Genomic DNA, 14,289 nt, shown 5'->3' on the forward strand with positions numbered 1-14,289 from the left:
CGACACTTTGCTTGTGAATCTGCTGGGGTCATCTACTGCATCTGGTGCTTCTGTTGTGGTCTCTACATCAGAATGGTTGCAGTTTGAGAGATTGTTTTGTTGAGCACCTTTGTCCTGTCCACTTCAATGACAGGAACCTTCCAGTGGCCACCCATTTCAATAATGCTCCCCCTTACAACACCGACATGTCTATCCATGGCCTCGTGCATTGCCGAACTGAGGCCACCCGCAATTTGGAGTAACAACAAGACTTGGCACCAACTTTTCATCACCCCTCCTCCTCCTCCCTCTCCCATCCATCCCTTCACCTCTCCCTCAAATCCTCCTCCTTCACTCCCTCACGGCCATCCCACCCGCGACCTCTTCACTCCCACACTTCCCTGCCTTTGGAGAATCTCCTTCCACCTCCCCCGCACTCCCATGTTCCCTCAACCCCGAATGCCACATCTGCTCCATCATTCACCCTGGATTCTCTCACACTCCCTCAGCCCCCTCTCCCTGACTCACCCTGGGCTCCTCACATCCCTGCACTCCGTCACTCACCAGCGGGCTCCCTCCTCCTCCGCTGCAGCCGCTCCCTCAGGCTGTGCAGCTGCTTCTTGTGAGCCTGGATGTCGCTCCACGTGTCCGACATCCTCCTGTTTCTCCCGATCTCGTCGCCACCACTACAACAACCTCAGCCCGCGGCTGCAACCACGACTCAGGCCCGGTTGCGTCACTTCCGCCTGGAGACCCGCCCACCCAGAACTGATTGGCAGTTCCCACCGCTTTGTGTGAGTGAATGGTCACTCACCCCACCGCCAGTGTTTGAGTGACAGATCCCACTGTCAGGCTTGTGTGACAAATCAGTAACCTCGACTTCATGGTGTGAGAGGCAGATCACTAACCCCCACCCCCGTGGTGAGTGACAGTCACTCACCCCGCCCTATGGCATGTGACGTCACTAACCCTGCCTCCGTGGTGTGACAGGTCACTAATCCCGCCCTAGGATCTGTGACGTCCCTAACCCCACCCCTGGTGAGAGTGACAGGTCAATCACCCCGTCCCGCTGGTGACGTCACTAACTCCCACTCCTATTGTGAGTGACACGTCACTAACCCCCCCCCGTGCCTGTGACATGTCACTAACCCTGTCCCCATGGTGTGTGACAGGTTACTAACCCCCATTTCGCAAGGTCTGAATGACATGTCCCACTGGTCAGGATTGTGAGTGACAGGTTGCTAACCCCACCCCTATGGTCTGAGCAAAAATTGGAGGAGCTCAGCAGGTCTCTCAGCATCTGTTGGAGGTAAAGATAGGAACAAAAAGCAGGCAGGCTTAAAAGACTGGGGAGAAGGGAAGGATGGAGCAGTACCAACACCAACTTCCTTTAAGTAATGACATATCTTGGTCACACAGTATCTCCTGACTTCAGGAAGGCACAACAGCAACTGTACTTCCTGTGAAGACTGAAGTGGGCAATGCTACCAGCCACCCTTATGTCAACCTTCTATCAACAGCATCCTGGTCAGCTGCATCACAGTGTGGCATGGCTGCTTCAGAGAAACAGATGGATGTGCAAAATCATTGAGGACACCTTCCATCCCGCACAGGTCATCTTTCAGCCACTCCCGTCGGGAAAGAGATACAAGAGCATCAGAGCTGACACCACCAGGCTGAGGAACAGCTCCTTTTTCGCACAGGCAAGTGACAATGCTGAATGACCAAAGGAACTTCTCACACTAACCATCTGAGACCCTCATATCGCGAAGCAATCTACTTATTTATTTGTATATGTGAATAGTTGTCCTGTTTTTGTATGTGTGTTAGATCTGGTTGTGTGCCTGCATGTTTTGCACCGAGGACCAGAGAACTCTTGTTTCATTGGGTTGTACTTGTGTAAACTTGACTACCGGTCCCAAAAAATTGTAAGTCGAGAAAGAATACTGCGTCTACCATTTTTGATGGGTTGTTTACAGTGCACTCGCTCGTGTGATCGCTAGAGACTGTGAGCATGGTTGAGTCAGCGTTGTGAGAGAGTATGCTAACGTTGACACAAAAGAACACAGCTGAAATGTGGAGGAGGTTTAGGGACAACATGCACAGGGTCTTACGTATGTCCAAATGAGACCGGGAAAAGATGGGAGGATAAAGGAACCATGGCCAACAAGAGAGGAGGAAGAATACACAAGGGTTAGGAAGTGAAAGTCAAGAATGGCTCATGAGAATTGTATGGAAGGCAGGAAGGAGCTTTAAGAAAGGCCTTGAAGGGAGCACAAGACCTTGGAAAGCAGTCACAGTGTGGAAACAGATTCTTCGACCCATCTTGCTCTCGCCAACCAAAATGTCCCACCCACACACTGCGTTTGGCTCCCATCCCTCTAAATCCGTCGTATCCATGGGTCCAGTCAAATATTTCTCATATGCTGCCCCATCCTCTGGTAGTGTGTTTCACACACCAGCCACCCTCTATGTAAAAGCCTTACCCATCTGGTTCTTGTTTAAATTTCTCCCCTCACCTTCCATCTGTGACCTCAGGTTATCAATTATCCCTACTCGGGACAAAAGTCTCTCTGAGTTCACCCAATCGCAGTTCCATAATATCGACCCTCAGGAGCATTTGATGGCTCTGGGTTTGTAAAGACTGGAGTTTAGAAGGATGAGTTGGGGGGGGGGGGGGAAGAAAGGGGAAATGTCATTGAAGCCTACTGGTTTTTAAAGGGGTTGGATGAAGTGGACATTGAGCGGATGTTTCCAGTAGTGGGAGTGTCTACAACCCGAGGTCACGGGCTCAGAATAAAAGGATGTCCCTTTGAAATAGAGATTGGGTGCAGGTGTTAGGATGATATGGTGAAGTTGTACAAGACATCGCTGAGGACAAATTTGGAGTTTTGTGTGCAGTTTTGGTTACCTTCCACTACAGGAAATATGTAAATAAAATTGAAAGAGGGCGAACGAGGTTTACAAGGATGTTGCTGGGACTTGAGGAACTGAGTTACGAGGAAGACAGTGGTTCGCAACCTTTTTCTTTCCATTCACATACCATTTTAAGTATTCCCTATGCCATAGTTGCTCTGTGATTAGGAAAGGATTGCTTAAGTTGATATATGGGTGGAAAGAAAAAGTTTGAAAATCACTGTTTTAATCGTATCTAATTGACTCGTTATGTCCACGGATTCATAACTCCAAAGGAAATGGGCCAATTGCAATTTTTCTCAAGCATAATATTTCAGTTGCAATTGGGTCTAGAGCAGTGATTCTCAACCTTTCCTTCTCACCCACATACCATCTTAAGCAATCACTTTCTAATCAGAGTATCGACGACATAGAGATTATTTAAAGTGGTCTGTGAGTGGAAAGAAAAAGGTTGAGAACAAGGCCTTTATTCCCTGGAGCATCAGAGAATGAGGGGAGATTTTATAGAGGTATACAAAATTAAGAGTGTCTAGATCACTGGTTCTCAACCCATTTATTCCCACCCACATACCACCTTGTAATCTCTTACTAACCACCGAGTACCTATAGCACAGAGTAAGTGCAAGTAGGTTGTATGCAACAAGAATAAGAAGACATAGATTAAGGGTGAAAGGTGAGATGTTTAGGGGAAACCATGCAGAGAATGGTGCAAGCATAGGACAAGCTGTCAGCTGAAGTGGTGAATATAGGCTTGATTTGGAAATTTAAGAAAAATTTGAATGGTTACATGGATGGGAGCGGTATGGTCAATGGGATTAAGCAGAATAATAGTTCAGCACAGACCAGATGGGCCAAAGGGCCTGATTCTCTGTTGTAGTGTTCAATGAGAAACTTCTTAATCTAGATGGGGGTGAATGTGTGGAATTCAATACCACAGCTGGATGTGGAGGCCAGGTCATTGGGTGGATTACAGGGGACGTTGAAAGGTTCTTGATCAGGAGAATGGGGTCCTGAGGAAATATACATACACTATGATCCAAATGGTAGAGCACCCCTGATGGACCCAATTCCGCTGCGATCTCATAGTTTTTAATCAAAGTCCCAATCCCTCTCCACTCCTCTCCCATCAGTGAAGTCCCTGTGGTGGACTGAGCATTCAGGGAACCTGGCTGGAGGACATCCCTGACCCTCTCTGCCCATCCCAGACACTATGGGGAAGACAGAATCGAGCTCCCACACCAGGCCCCAGGTGGCATTCAGATCAGAGACCAATCCTCATCCCCTTCTCATCTTGCCCCTCAGGACATAGAAGAACACTCTCAAGCCAACTCGCGTTATTTGACAGGTTTTATTTCTCCAGAGAGAGCTCAAATTTGGACAGCAGACGAGAAAGGCAAAGGTAAATAAGGGTTAAAGTCAGTTCCTGCACCAACCTCTGGTCTGGGTCTCCGAGTCATAGTCTCCAACCCAGCTTAGATCTCAGCCCTGGACTCCCGAAACCTGTGTTCAATAACACACCCCACCATTCATCTTGTCAGTCCTCTATCCTGAGGTGTCTCCATTCCACACCACTCTCAAGGGCCCGACCATTCCCTGTGTCTGTCCTCACACCCAGGGGTTGCTTAGTTCTACTATACCGTGTCAGTCCTCAAATTCTGAGGTCTCTCTGTTCTACGACACTCCCCACCATTTAGTATCAGTCCTTTTTATCCCGAGGTCTCTATGCTTTACACTCCCCAGGGCCTTCCTATTCACTGTGTCCATTCCTTGTACCCAGAGGTCTTTTAGTTCTACTGCACCCATGACCATTCACCATGTCTGCCCTTGTACCCTGAGGTTTCTCTGTTCTACAGCACTCCTCAGGCTTCCAAAGTTTATCGTGCCACTCTTGTCCCGATTTAACCCACACCTTGCACTTGTCCCGACATTCCCGAGACTCCAACGGGCCCCAGTGCCCTCACCAGAAAGGATATGGGAATTGTGGAGAGGGAAGAGTGTGGAGAGTCAGGAGATGCCTCACCGGGATCATGGATACACAGGCCCTGACATAAACCCATCCACCCCTTGACCCAGAACCCAACACACTAGCAGAGCTGAGACCAACAAACTGGGACAGAGACTTGGACAATTCAGACCAGCATTGCTTGTAATACAGAACACAGTTGGGTCAGACTAAACAGCTAATAAATATACAGATATACCTCAGATGGGAGGGACTAAGAGACATAGATCAGTGTACAGATTTCCACGTGAGAGAGAGAGAGGGGGGGGGGGGGTGTGGAGAGACACCGGTCAGTGTAAAGATATCCTCCTGACAGAGAGGGCCAGAAAAACTTTTGTCAATGAAAATATGTTCCAGCTGTTTACAACTTTGGTTCAGCCACACTTGGAATAGGGTGTGTAATTCTATCTCCATATAACAGGAAGGGGTGTGGTGTCTTTTGAATGGGGACAGATGAAGTTCACTGGGATATTGCTTGGATTAGAGGGGACGTGATGGGAGGAGGTCAGACAAATGGGTGGTTTTCCCTCGGACAGTTTAGACTGAGGGGGTAACATTTGTTACATCTGATGGAGGTTTATAAAATGTTGAGGGGGTTGATAGGGGGAACAGTCAGAATCTTTACCCCACTCGCACACCAGAGGATGAGTTTCAGGGAGATGTGAGGGGGGAGGTGAGTTTTTACAGAGGGGTGGGGGTCCAGAACGAGCTGGCAGGGGAAGTGGGGGAAGCAGATACAAGTCACGTTGATGAGGTTTCTGGAAAGACCCCAGAACCTATGGGGAGAGGAGGGACGCAAGTCACGTGCAGGCAGCAGGCAGGTCAGTTTCATGTTGGTATTGGGGGCGGCACAGACACGTGAGGTAAAGGGTCTGTTCCTGTGTGGGACATTTGTTACATCTGGACCAGGTTCTCCTCTCTCCAGTCAGGATCAGGACACACCTGATCTCTCTCTCTCACCTGAACGTGAACTCTCTCCAAACACACAAAACAAATGTAATAATCTGCCAGTTAAATTACTATAAATTAAGTCCCACAAGAATTTAATCGGTCCCATTGCTTCTGACAAAACGATAGTGCAAAGCAAAGCCTCTGAACAGGCAAGAGATTCCCCGCTCCATCAGTAGCATCTTCATTGCTCAGTCACCCAATCACCAAACTTCTCTCAACCCCTCCACAAGGTTCTCAGATCCTTCACATCACCATGGGACTTCCCCATTGGTCAACCAGATCCAGCCTCACCCAGAGAAGTCCTATTGGTGGAAGGACTGGAGATGGGAAAAGAAAATAAAGAGTGGTGATTGGCTGAGGAGGCAATGTTGTCCAATCAGAACCGTCTATTTATTGGATCTGGGGAAAATTCAGGATAGATGTGCAAGGGAAGGATTGGGGAGTTGGGGGGAGGGGAGAGAGAGGGAGGGAGTCGAGGAGGAGGGGGCTTACAAGAGGTGCGTAAAGTTGTTGAAGGGAGCGGGGGAAGTCTTGGGGTGGGGTGGGGGGGGGGTGGGAGATGTCTCACGAGGCATCGCTCAAGCATGGGAGGCGTCCAATGATATGAGTCACAATCTCCTTCAGGAACTGCATACTCCGCTTGCTGGACTGAAGAACCTCCTCATGGTTGGCGTGCTCCATGCTCTCATAATCCATCACCGTCTTGTTGGTGATCAAAGACAACCCCAGCACTGACAGTTTGCAGTGTCGAGCACTTATCACTTCGTGGGTTGTACTCATCCCTTGGAATAGATTAACAACACCAATTAGACACAGAGTGATGCCACCTTTACACCCTCCCACACACACACCTATACCCACAATCCCGTGTCAGACATACATTGAAGACCCCCCTCAATGTCCCATCACACACAAACGTTCCACCTCCATCCAAACATACCTACAGCATCTGCTCCTAACAAGCGGAGCATGCGGCACTCAGCGATGGTCTCGTAAGATGGACCTCCTAAACTGCAGTAGACACCCTCCCTGAGGAGGGAGGCATGACCCAGGTCACAAAACACTGCCTTCGTCAGTTCTCTCAGCTGCTTGTCGTACGCATCAGACATGCAGGGGAACCGCTCCCCAAACCTATGAGAGAGGAGGGGGTGGAGAGAGAGGAGGGGGTGGAGAGAGAGGAGGGGGGTGGAGAGAGAGGAGGGGGTGGAGAGAGAGGAGGGGGTGGAGAGAGAGGAGGGGGTGGAGAGAGAGGAGGGGGTGGAGAGAGAGGAGGGGGTGGAGAGAGAGGAGGGGGTGGAGAGAGAGGAGGGGGTGGAGAGAGAGGAGGGGGTGGAGAGAGAGGGGGTGGAGAGAGAGGAGGGGGTGGAGAGAGAGGAGGGGGTGGAGAGAGAGGAGGGGGTGGAGAGAGAGGAGGGGTGGAGAGAGAGGAGGGGGTGGAGAGAGAGGAGGGGGTGGAGAGAGAGGAGGGGGTGGAGAGAGAGGAGGGGGTGGAGAGAGAGGAGGGGGTGGAGAGAGAGGAGGGGGTGGAGAGAGAGGAGGGGGTGGAGAGAGAGGAGGGGGTGGAGAGAGAGAGCAGGGGTGGAGAGAGAGCAGGGGGTGGAGAGAGAGCAGGAAGTTTTTCACAATTTGGCCTATCATCCAGTTGCATGAAGCTTTCAGAGCTCCTGCCCCTATCCCCTCAACCATCTTCCCCCTCTCCTCATCCTAATACACCTCTCCATTCAATCCCTCTTCCCTGAACCCCCTCCTCTGAATCCATCTCCTCCCCCTTCTCTCTACTTGAATCCCTCTACCCCAAATACCTCCTTCCCAAACACCTCTCCCCTGAACACACATCTTCCCAGACCCACCATCCCAGAATCTCTCTCTTCAAACCCCCGGCCCCCTCTCCATCTCCCTCTGCCCTGTTCCCCTCACAACCTGAACCCCTACTCCCAATCCCCTTCTCCTGAACACCTCTCCCCCAAACCCCTGAACCTGTCTTCATCTCTCCTGTGCCCTGCACCCCACCAACAAGCAGACCCCTTGTCCCATGCAACCCCAGACTGACCTCTGGTCGTTGGGGCCCACCAAGGGGTTGACCCCTGCAAATCCCGGCATGTTGATGTGGTCCTTGAGCACCATGATATCACCCACTTTGTAGTCGGGGTTTAGGCCTCCGGAGGCATTGGTTATGATCAGGGTCCGCACTCCCATCAGCTGGAACACCCGGATCGGGAATGTGGTCTGTGGGCAGCGAGAAGTGGGAGATTAGGAATGAGAGGGAAGACCGTTGCATGAAGTTGTTCGGCAGGTGCTCCATCGAGGAGGACGTTGGGCCTGCGTAGCTGGAGGGGGTTAGATCAAGTAGCAGGGAGGGCCTGATGCAGCCGTCCCAGGGATAGGTGAGGAAGTTCCTGGGGTAGATCTAGTCTCCCGACATGAGGGAGAAACGGCTTGTTCTTTCTCCAGCTCCCCAACCCCTTCCCCTCTCCTATTAGAGAACTCCCCTTCTCACCTCTTTGTCTCCCTCCCTCTCTGCCCCTTCCTCTACCTATCACTGAGCTCTCTCAGCCCTCTCCCTTTGTCGAATTCATCCATCACCTGCTTCCCACCCCTCTCCTCCATCAGTGAAAAATCTTTCCACCCCCTCCCCATCCTTCCAGCTCCCTACCCCTTCTCCTCTATCAGAATGCTCCCTCAGCCCTTTTCCCAGCTTCCAACCCCCTCCCCTCAATAATCAGAGGTATTCAAGCCTCTCCATATTCCCCTCACTTTCTCCAGCTCCCCACCCCCCCCTATCAGAACTATCTCTCTGCCCCAATCACATCAGCTTCTTCCACCCTCCTACTCTATATCCACCACTTAACTGTGCTCCTGCACCACCACTAACATTCGAATGTTCACCTGATTCCCGCCACTACTGAGGAAGGGCTCAGGCCTGAACCGCTGCCTGCTTTTTGGCTTCCCCTGGATGCTGAGTGACCTGCTGGGTTTTCTCCAGCACTTTTGTGTCCTGTTCTCGACCCCAGTGTCTGCAGACTTTCTGATTCACCACCAGAGTTCTGGAAAGAAGGGGTTCAGCCCATGAGGGAAGATCATGTCACCTGCAACAGGACTCGCTGGAGTCCAAAGGGGATCTCAAAGAGATGTGTAATAAGGTAGTAGTAGGGAGATTGACCCCCCCCATCGGTAGGTGGGAACACAACTGGGGACATGGCCTCAAGATTTGCGGGGTAAGTTTGGGAGGAGGATAAGGAGGGACTGCTGCTGCAAAGGAGTGAATCTGGGGAATTCTCTGCCCAAGGAAGCAGGAGAGTCTGCCTCGACCAACATGTTCAGGGCACAGAGAGATGTTTGAAAAATGGGGACGGAAGGTGACGGGAAATCAAGTCCAAGATTGGCATATCATTGGACAGGATAGCTGGCTGGATAGGCCAAATGGCTTCCACCTACTCCTGGGGCTCTGATGTCATCGTGGGACCCTGGTTCAGTCCATAGTCTCTCAATCTCGACCCTCTCACCCTGATCCTCACCTTCCATATGGCGTGACCCTCATAAAGGTGGAATCGACCCTGCATGCACACACAGACCTTCTCCCTCAGGGTACCGATCACCAGACGTCCAGCGTGGCCACTCACTGGAACACAGAACAGATTAGTGGGGAGGGGCATCAGGTGGGGGAGTAAACAGGAAGGGGTGGGGTCCATGTGGAGTGGACGGGAAGGGGTGTGGGTCCATGGGGAGTGGACGGGAAGGGGTGGGGTCCATGGGGAGTGAATAGGAAGGGATGGGGTCTCATCATTCCTTACCTGTGCTCATTGGGAAGTTGGGGACATCGGAATATTTAAATATGACCTGATCCTTCAGGGAGTCAGCAAGGTTCCCAAGACCAGACCCACAAATTATGGCAATCAATGGACGGTGCACTGTTTGACTTAGTAGCCAATCAGCTGTTTCCTTGTACTCCTCATAGGAATATCTATAAAAGACAGTCAGAGACAATATATCAGGTCATACACCCTGAATAGAGAATGAGGGACTGAGAGACACCTGCCAGTGTACAGGTTTCCCCAAGAGAGGGACTGAAAGACACTGGTCAGTGTACAGATGTCCCCTGAGAGTGTGGGACTGAGATACCTGCCAGTGTATAGATTTTCCTGAGAGAGAGGGGCAGAGACCCTGGTCAGTGTACAGATATCCCCTGAGAGTGTGGGACTGAGAGAAACTGGTCAGTGTACAGATATCCCTGAGAGAGGGACTGAGGATTTTGGGCAGTGTACAGGTATCTCTGAAAGAAATAAACAGGGATGGGGCACACCGGTCAGTGTACAGATATCCCCCCCCCAGAGAAAGACGGACAATAAGACACCAGTCAGTGTACAGATATCCCATGAGAGAGAGAGAGAGAAAAAGAGAGGGGCGGGACAAAGACATGCCAGTGTCTGACATGTAATAAAACAGAAAATGAGATTTCCTTCTGCCTGCTCTAAGGTAGACAAAGAGTCGTTATTAGCATTGCCTGCACCCCTTACAGTAAGAGTGAAAGAGAAGCAAAAGAGAGTCCTTCAGAGTTACTGAGTGTTCATGAATTCGCCTCCAGTGCCCCTGCAGCCTCTGCAACTGCACAGACACTGGCAACCTGAGCTCAAGATTCTAACCTCTGCTACGATCAGAAAGCTTTCAGCGCCCGAGGCCTGTTGGGAGCCCTTCTTGCCATCGGCATTGTCACGAATCCAACTTCTGTGAGTCAGTCGAATGCTAGTTGCTAACAGCATTCAGTTTGGGTCCTTCAGCCGCTGAGCCCATTGTTGGTGCACTGCCATGGTCACCGTCCTGTCTGGTTCTCCTTCTCAACGGTGGTGGTGGGGGTGTTTCTCTCTGCTTTTGGTGGCCTGCACGAGTCCGCTGTTCTCCCCGAGTCTGCAGCCCCTTGTGGCCGCTGTTGATCGAGGGCGCCCCAATCTTGGGCACAGATCCCACAGTGGCAGAATTTTAATTAAAAACACCATCAGGTGCTTTAATAGGCCACTTAAAGCCTATACTGAGTCGCTGGCATTAAGAACAGGCAGTTGGACCCCACGGAGCAACACTGTACTCCACTCCCCGCTCTCCTGGGTCCGCACCAGCATGATAGTATCGCTGACAGAGAGGGATGGAGTGACACCATTTGGGGTATGGTGAATGGTGGGGGCCTGGGGAGTGTTGTAGAACAGAGTGATCTTCGGTTACAGGGACTTCATTCCTTGAATGTGGGGACACAGGAAAACAGGGTGGTGAAGGAGGCGCCACAATTGCCTTCATCGGTGGAGGCAACAAGTCTAGGAGCAGGGAACTCCCAGTTCTTACAAAGCACGGGTGAGACCCGTGTATCGCAGGCAATTCAGGTCACCCAGATCGAGCTGGGGGAGGGGCAGAAAAGATTGCCCGGGATGTTCCTGCTGTTGTAGGGGCTGGTATTATCAGAAGAGGCTGGGACTTTTCTCCGAGGAGCATCAGAGGCTGAGGGGAGACTTAGGGTGATGGATCAGGTGGGGGTTCACCGTCTTTCTATCTCCCATCCACCCACCCACCAGTTCGGGGAGTCCAAAGCCAGAGGTCTAAGGCGAGAGGGACATCTTCACATAGAAGGCGGTGGGTATGTGGGTCGAGGTAAGGACACAGACACCTTTTAGCTGACATCTGCCCGGTGCCATTTTCTTTAGTTTTAATTGGCTTTACACACGAGTATCGTAGTCGCTGATGGCGACATCTCACGACTTCCCTTCGCCATCTTAGAAACGAACCGTCCGCAATGTGGTCACTCCACCTGTGTTTCCCTATCCTGCCATCTATTTGCTATTCCTGTTCAAGTTGATGTACAACCTCCGTCCTTGGTTTTTGCCAAGCCCCTTGTTCGGCTGCAGTAAGCGAGGGTTGGAGAACACGGAACACGTGTTGGACAAAAAAAAACTCGCCTGGATGCAGCATGCCCACGGGACCAAAGTGGGCAAGCACGATCAGACACGGACGTGCGCTCACACACTCGCTCCCTCGGCAGTCCATTCGGGCCGGGAAGGGCTTGGGAGTATTGGGATCCCAGATCCCTCCCGACCCGCTCAGATGGACGCTCTTGTCCGCAGGCTGTCCAGATGAGGTGAATTATTCGGGTGTCTGCGATCCATGTCCTCTCTCTCATTCCCTCTCCACCTCTTTCTCATTCCCTCTCTCTCCTCAGCTCCCACTCTCCCTCACTCCATTGCTCTCTCTTCCTCCCCTCGTCCATCTTTTCCTCCCTCTCTCAATCTCTCCCAAGCCTTCTCTCCTCCCTCCCTCTCATCTGCAGTTTCTGTGGGCGCAGTGAGTGAGAATCACGGTCCGTTTGGACGACTCCCCATCTCCCTTCATTTCCTCCCTCTTGCTCCATCGCCCCACTCCCCCAGCTCTCTCCTCCCCATCTCTCTCCCTCTCCCCATCTCTCTCCCTCTCCCCCATCTCTCTCCCTCTCCCCCATCTCTCTCCCTCTCCCCCATCTCTCTCCCTCTCCCCATCTCTCTCCCTCTCCCCATCTCTCTCCCTCTCCCCCATCTCTCTCCCTCTCCCCATCTCTCTTCCTCTCCCCCATCTCTCTCCCTCTCCCCCATCTCTCTCCCTCTCCCCCATCTCTCTCCCTCTCCCCATCTCTCCCTCTCCCCATCTCTCCCTCTCCCCCATCTCTCCCTCTCCCCCATCTCTCTCCCCATCTCTCTCCCTCTCCCCATCTCTCCCTCTCCCCATCTCTCCCTCTCCCCCATCTCTCCCTCTCCCCCATCTCTCCCTCTCCCCATCTCTCCCTCTCCCCCATCTCTCTCCCCATCTCTCCCTCTCCCCCATCTCTCCCTCTCCCCCATCTCCCTCCCCATCTCTCTCCCTCTCCCCATCTCCCTCCTCCCTTATCTCCCCCCATCTCTCTAACCCCCCCCCCCCAATCTGTCTCCTGTATGATGCCTGGCTGGTGTCAAGACAGGGTGAGTTATGGAGGAGTACTCGCACCGGTCTTACCCCGCTGTCTCTCCTGGGGCCATCGTCTCTGTCTCCGGACCACTACCAGGAATCTCACCGCCGCTACTACTTTTCAACAATGATTTCTTCTCCCCCTCACTATCACATCACACCCGGCCGGCCCGTTGATTGGCTGCCGCTGAGGAGGTGCGTCCTCATCCACACCAGCCGCCCGGAAAAAGAGCTTGCAACGTCACTCCCCGATCTCCTCCGCTCCGATTGGCTGTCAGGAATATCAGGGGTGAGGTGGCTGGGGAGGAAGAAACTCGTCCTTCAGCCCACAATGACCGTGCTGTGTCCGATCACCGTAGTCTGTTGACACAGGCGTGGTCCAAAGACGGGCCATGATTCTGACTCACTGCGGCTACAGAAACTGCAGCAGGAGACAGTACATGAAACAGTAATAAACAGAGAGAGAGAGAGAGAAGGATAAAAAGTTAGATACAAAACACTAGAATTCGATTGACGGAGAGATAGATTTAGATTAATAGATAAAAAATTGGATAAAGAGAGAGATAGTGTTGAATAGATAGAGAGAACTAGATTGACAGATGACGAGAGTGATAGATAGAGCGAGATCGATCGATCTGTGGTGTCAGGGCAGCCCCTGATTAGTGTAATAAAGGCTGTTGGAAAGTGTTGCAGGGGAAAGAGTAGTGACGGCTTATTCACTGGTAAAGAGGGATATGGATTGTGCTAAAGTGGTAGCAGGGAACGGAAGACAGACCCAAGAGTCGTGCAGGTTGAATACAGCAGTGACTACATTCAAGTTTGAGGGATATCATCAATTATGATAAAGAGTGCACCCTTTGCTGTAATGGGAAATTGTCAACAAACTCCAAGACTTGAGACTCAACACCTGACTGTGTAATTGGATCATGGATTTCCTCACCTCCAGTGAGGTTTGATAAGAACATCTCTTCCACAATCTCCATCAGTACCGGAGCATCACAGGGCTGTATTCTCAGCCCCCGCTCTACTTGCTTTACACCGATGACTAAGCCTCGGTATGACAACACCATCTACAAATTTCCCAATGATGCCACTGTGGTGGGTTGTATAAAGAAAGGGGATGAGTCAGCATACAGATGGAGATTGAAAACGTGGCTGAACGGTGCACCAACAACAATCTTGCACTCAGTGTCACCAAGACAAAGGTGCTGTTTGTCGACTTACAGAAGGGAAAGCCAGAGATATACAAAACAGTGATCGTTGAGGGATCAGAGATAGAGAGGGTGAGCAAATTGAAATTCTTGGGAGTCACAATCTCAGAGGATCTTTCCTGGACTCAATGGCATCATGAAGAAAGCATGTTAGTGCCTCTACTTCCTCAGGAGTTTGTGGAGGTTTGGTATGACACCAGAAACCCTGTCAAATTTTTACAGATGTGTGGTGGAAAGTGTGCAGACCGGCTGCATCGATACCCCTGAGCAGAAAGCCCT

The 14,289-nt window shown here is 51.5% G+C and overlaps 2 protein-coding genes and 1 long non-coding RNA gene across 4 annotated transcripts in view; 1 reads left to right on the forward strand and 2 right to left on the reverse strand.

The window, feature by feature from the left end:
- Window positions 1–944, reverse strand: part of mettl3 (methyltransferase like 3) — a 24,615-nt gene extending 23,671 nt beyond the window's left edge. The window contains exon 1 of one of the 2 annotated variants that reach the window (XM_069941109.1): window positions 544–944. In XM_069941109.1, the coding sequence (XP_069797210.1) occupies window positions 544–634 (91 nt within the window). In that variant the 5' untranslated portion in view covers window positions 635–944. The remainder of the gene's footprint in view (window positions 1–543) is intronic. The other variant, XM_069941110.1, reaches the window with a different exon arrangement.
- Window positions 911–4,434, forward strand: LOC138764806 (uncharacterized). The gene is made up of 2 exons (XR_011358309.1): window positions 911–1,682; window positions 4,198–4,434. It is a non-coding gene; the product is annotated as an uncharacterized lncRNA (long non-coding RNA).
- Window positions 4,230–13,005, reverse strand: LOC138764805 (purine nucleoside phosphorylase-like). The gene is made up of 6 exons (XM_069941111.1): window positions 12,848–13,005; window positions 9,640–9,809; window positions 9,364–9,467; window positions 7,899–8,074; window positions 6,789–6,979; window positions 4,230–6,630 (listed from the first exon to the last, which is right to left on the reverse strand). Exons 1-6 carry the CDS (start codon window positions 12,868–12,870, stop codon window positions 6,413–6,415), a joined length of 882 nt encoding a protein of 293 aa, XP_069797212.1. The 5' UTR covers window positions 12,871–13,005; the 3' UTR covers window positions 4,230–6,412.
- Window positions 13,006–14,289: the final 1,284 nt, after the last annotated feature.

This window comes from Narcine bancroftii, chromosome 5 (assembly GCF_036971445.1).
Source record: "Narcine bancroftii isolate sNarBan1 chromosome 5, sNarBan1.hap1, whole genome shotgun sequence".
Taxonomy (NCBI): Eukaryota; Metazoa; Chordata; class Chondrichthyes; order Torpediniformes; family Narcinidae; genus Narcine; species Narcine bancroftii.

Coding starts and splice junctions, on each gene's coding strand:
- LOC138764805 (XM_069941111.1), bottom strand. CDS start 12,870: ATGGCCCCAGGAGAGACAGCGGG. Junction 9,468..9,639: donor CAACTTCCCAATGAGCACAG/GTAAGGAATGAT, acceptor TCTGTGTTCCAG/TGAGTGGCCACGCTGGACGT. Junction 8,075..9,363: donor AGGGTCACGCCATATGGAAG/GTGAGGATCAGG, acceptor CGCTGCCCACAG/ACCACATTCCCGATCCGGGT.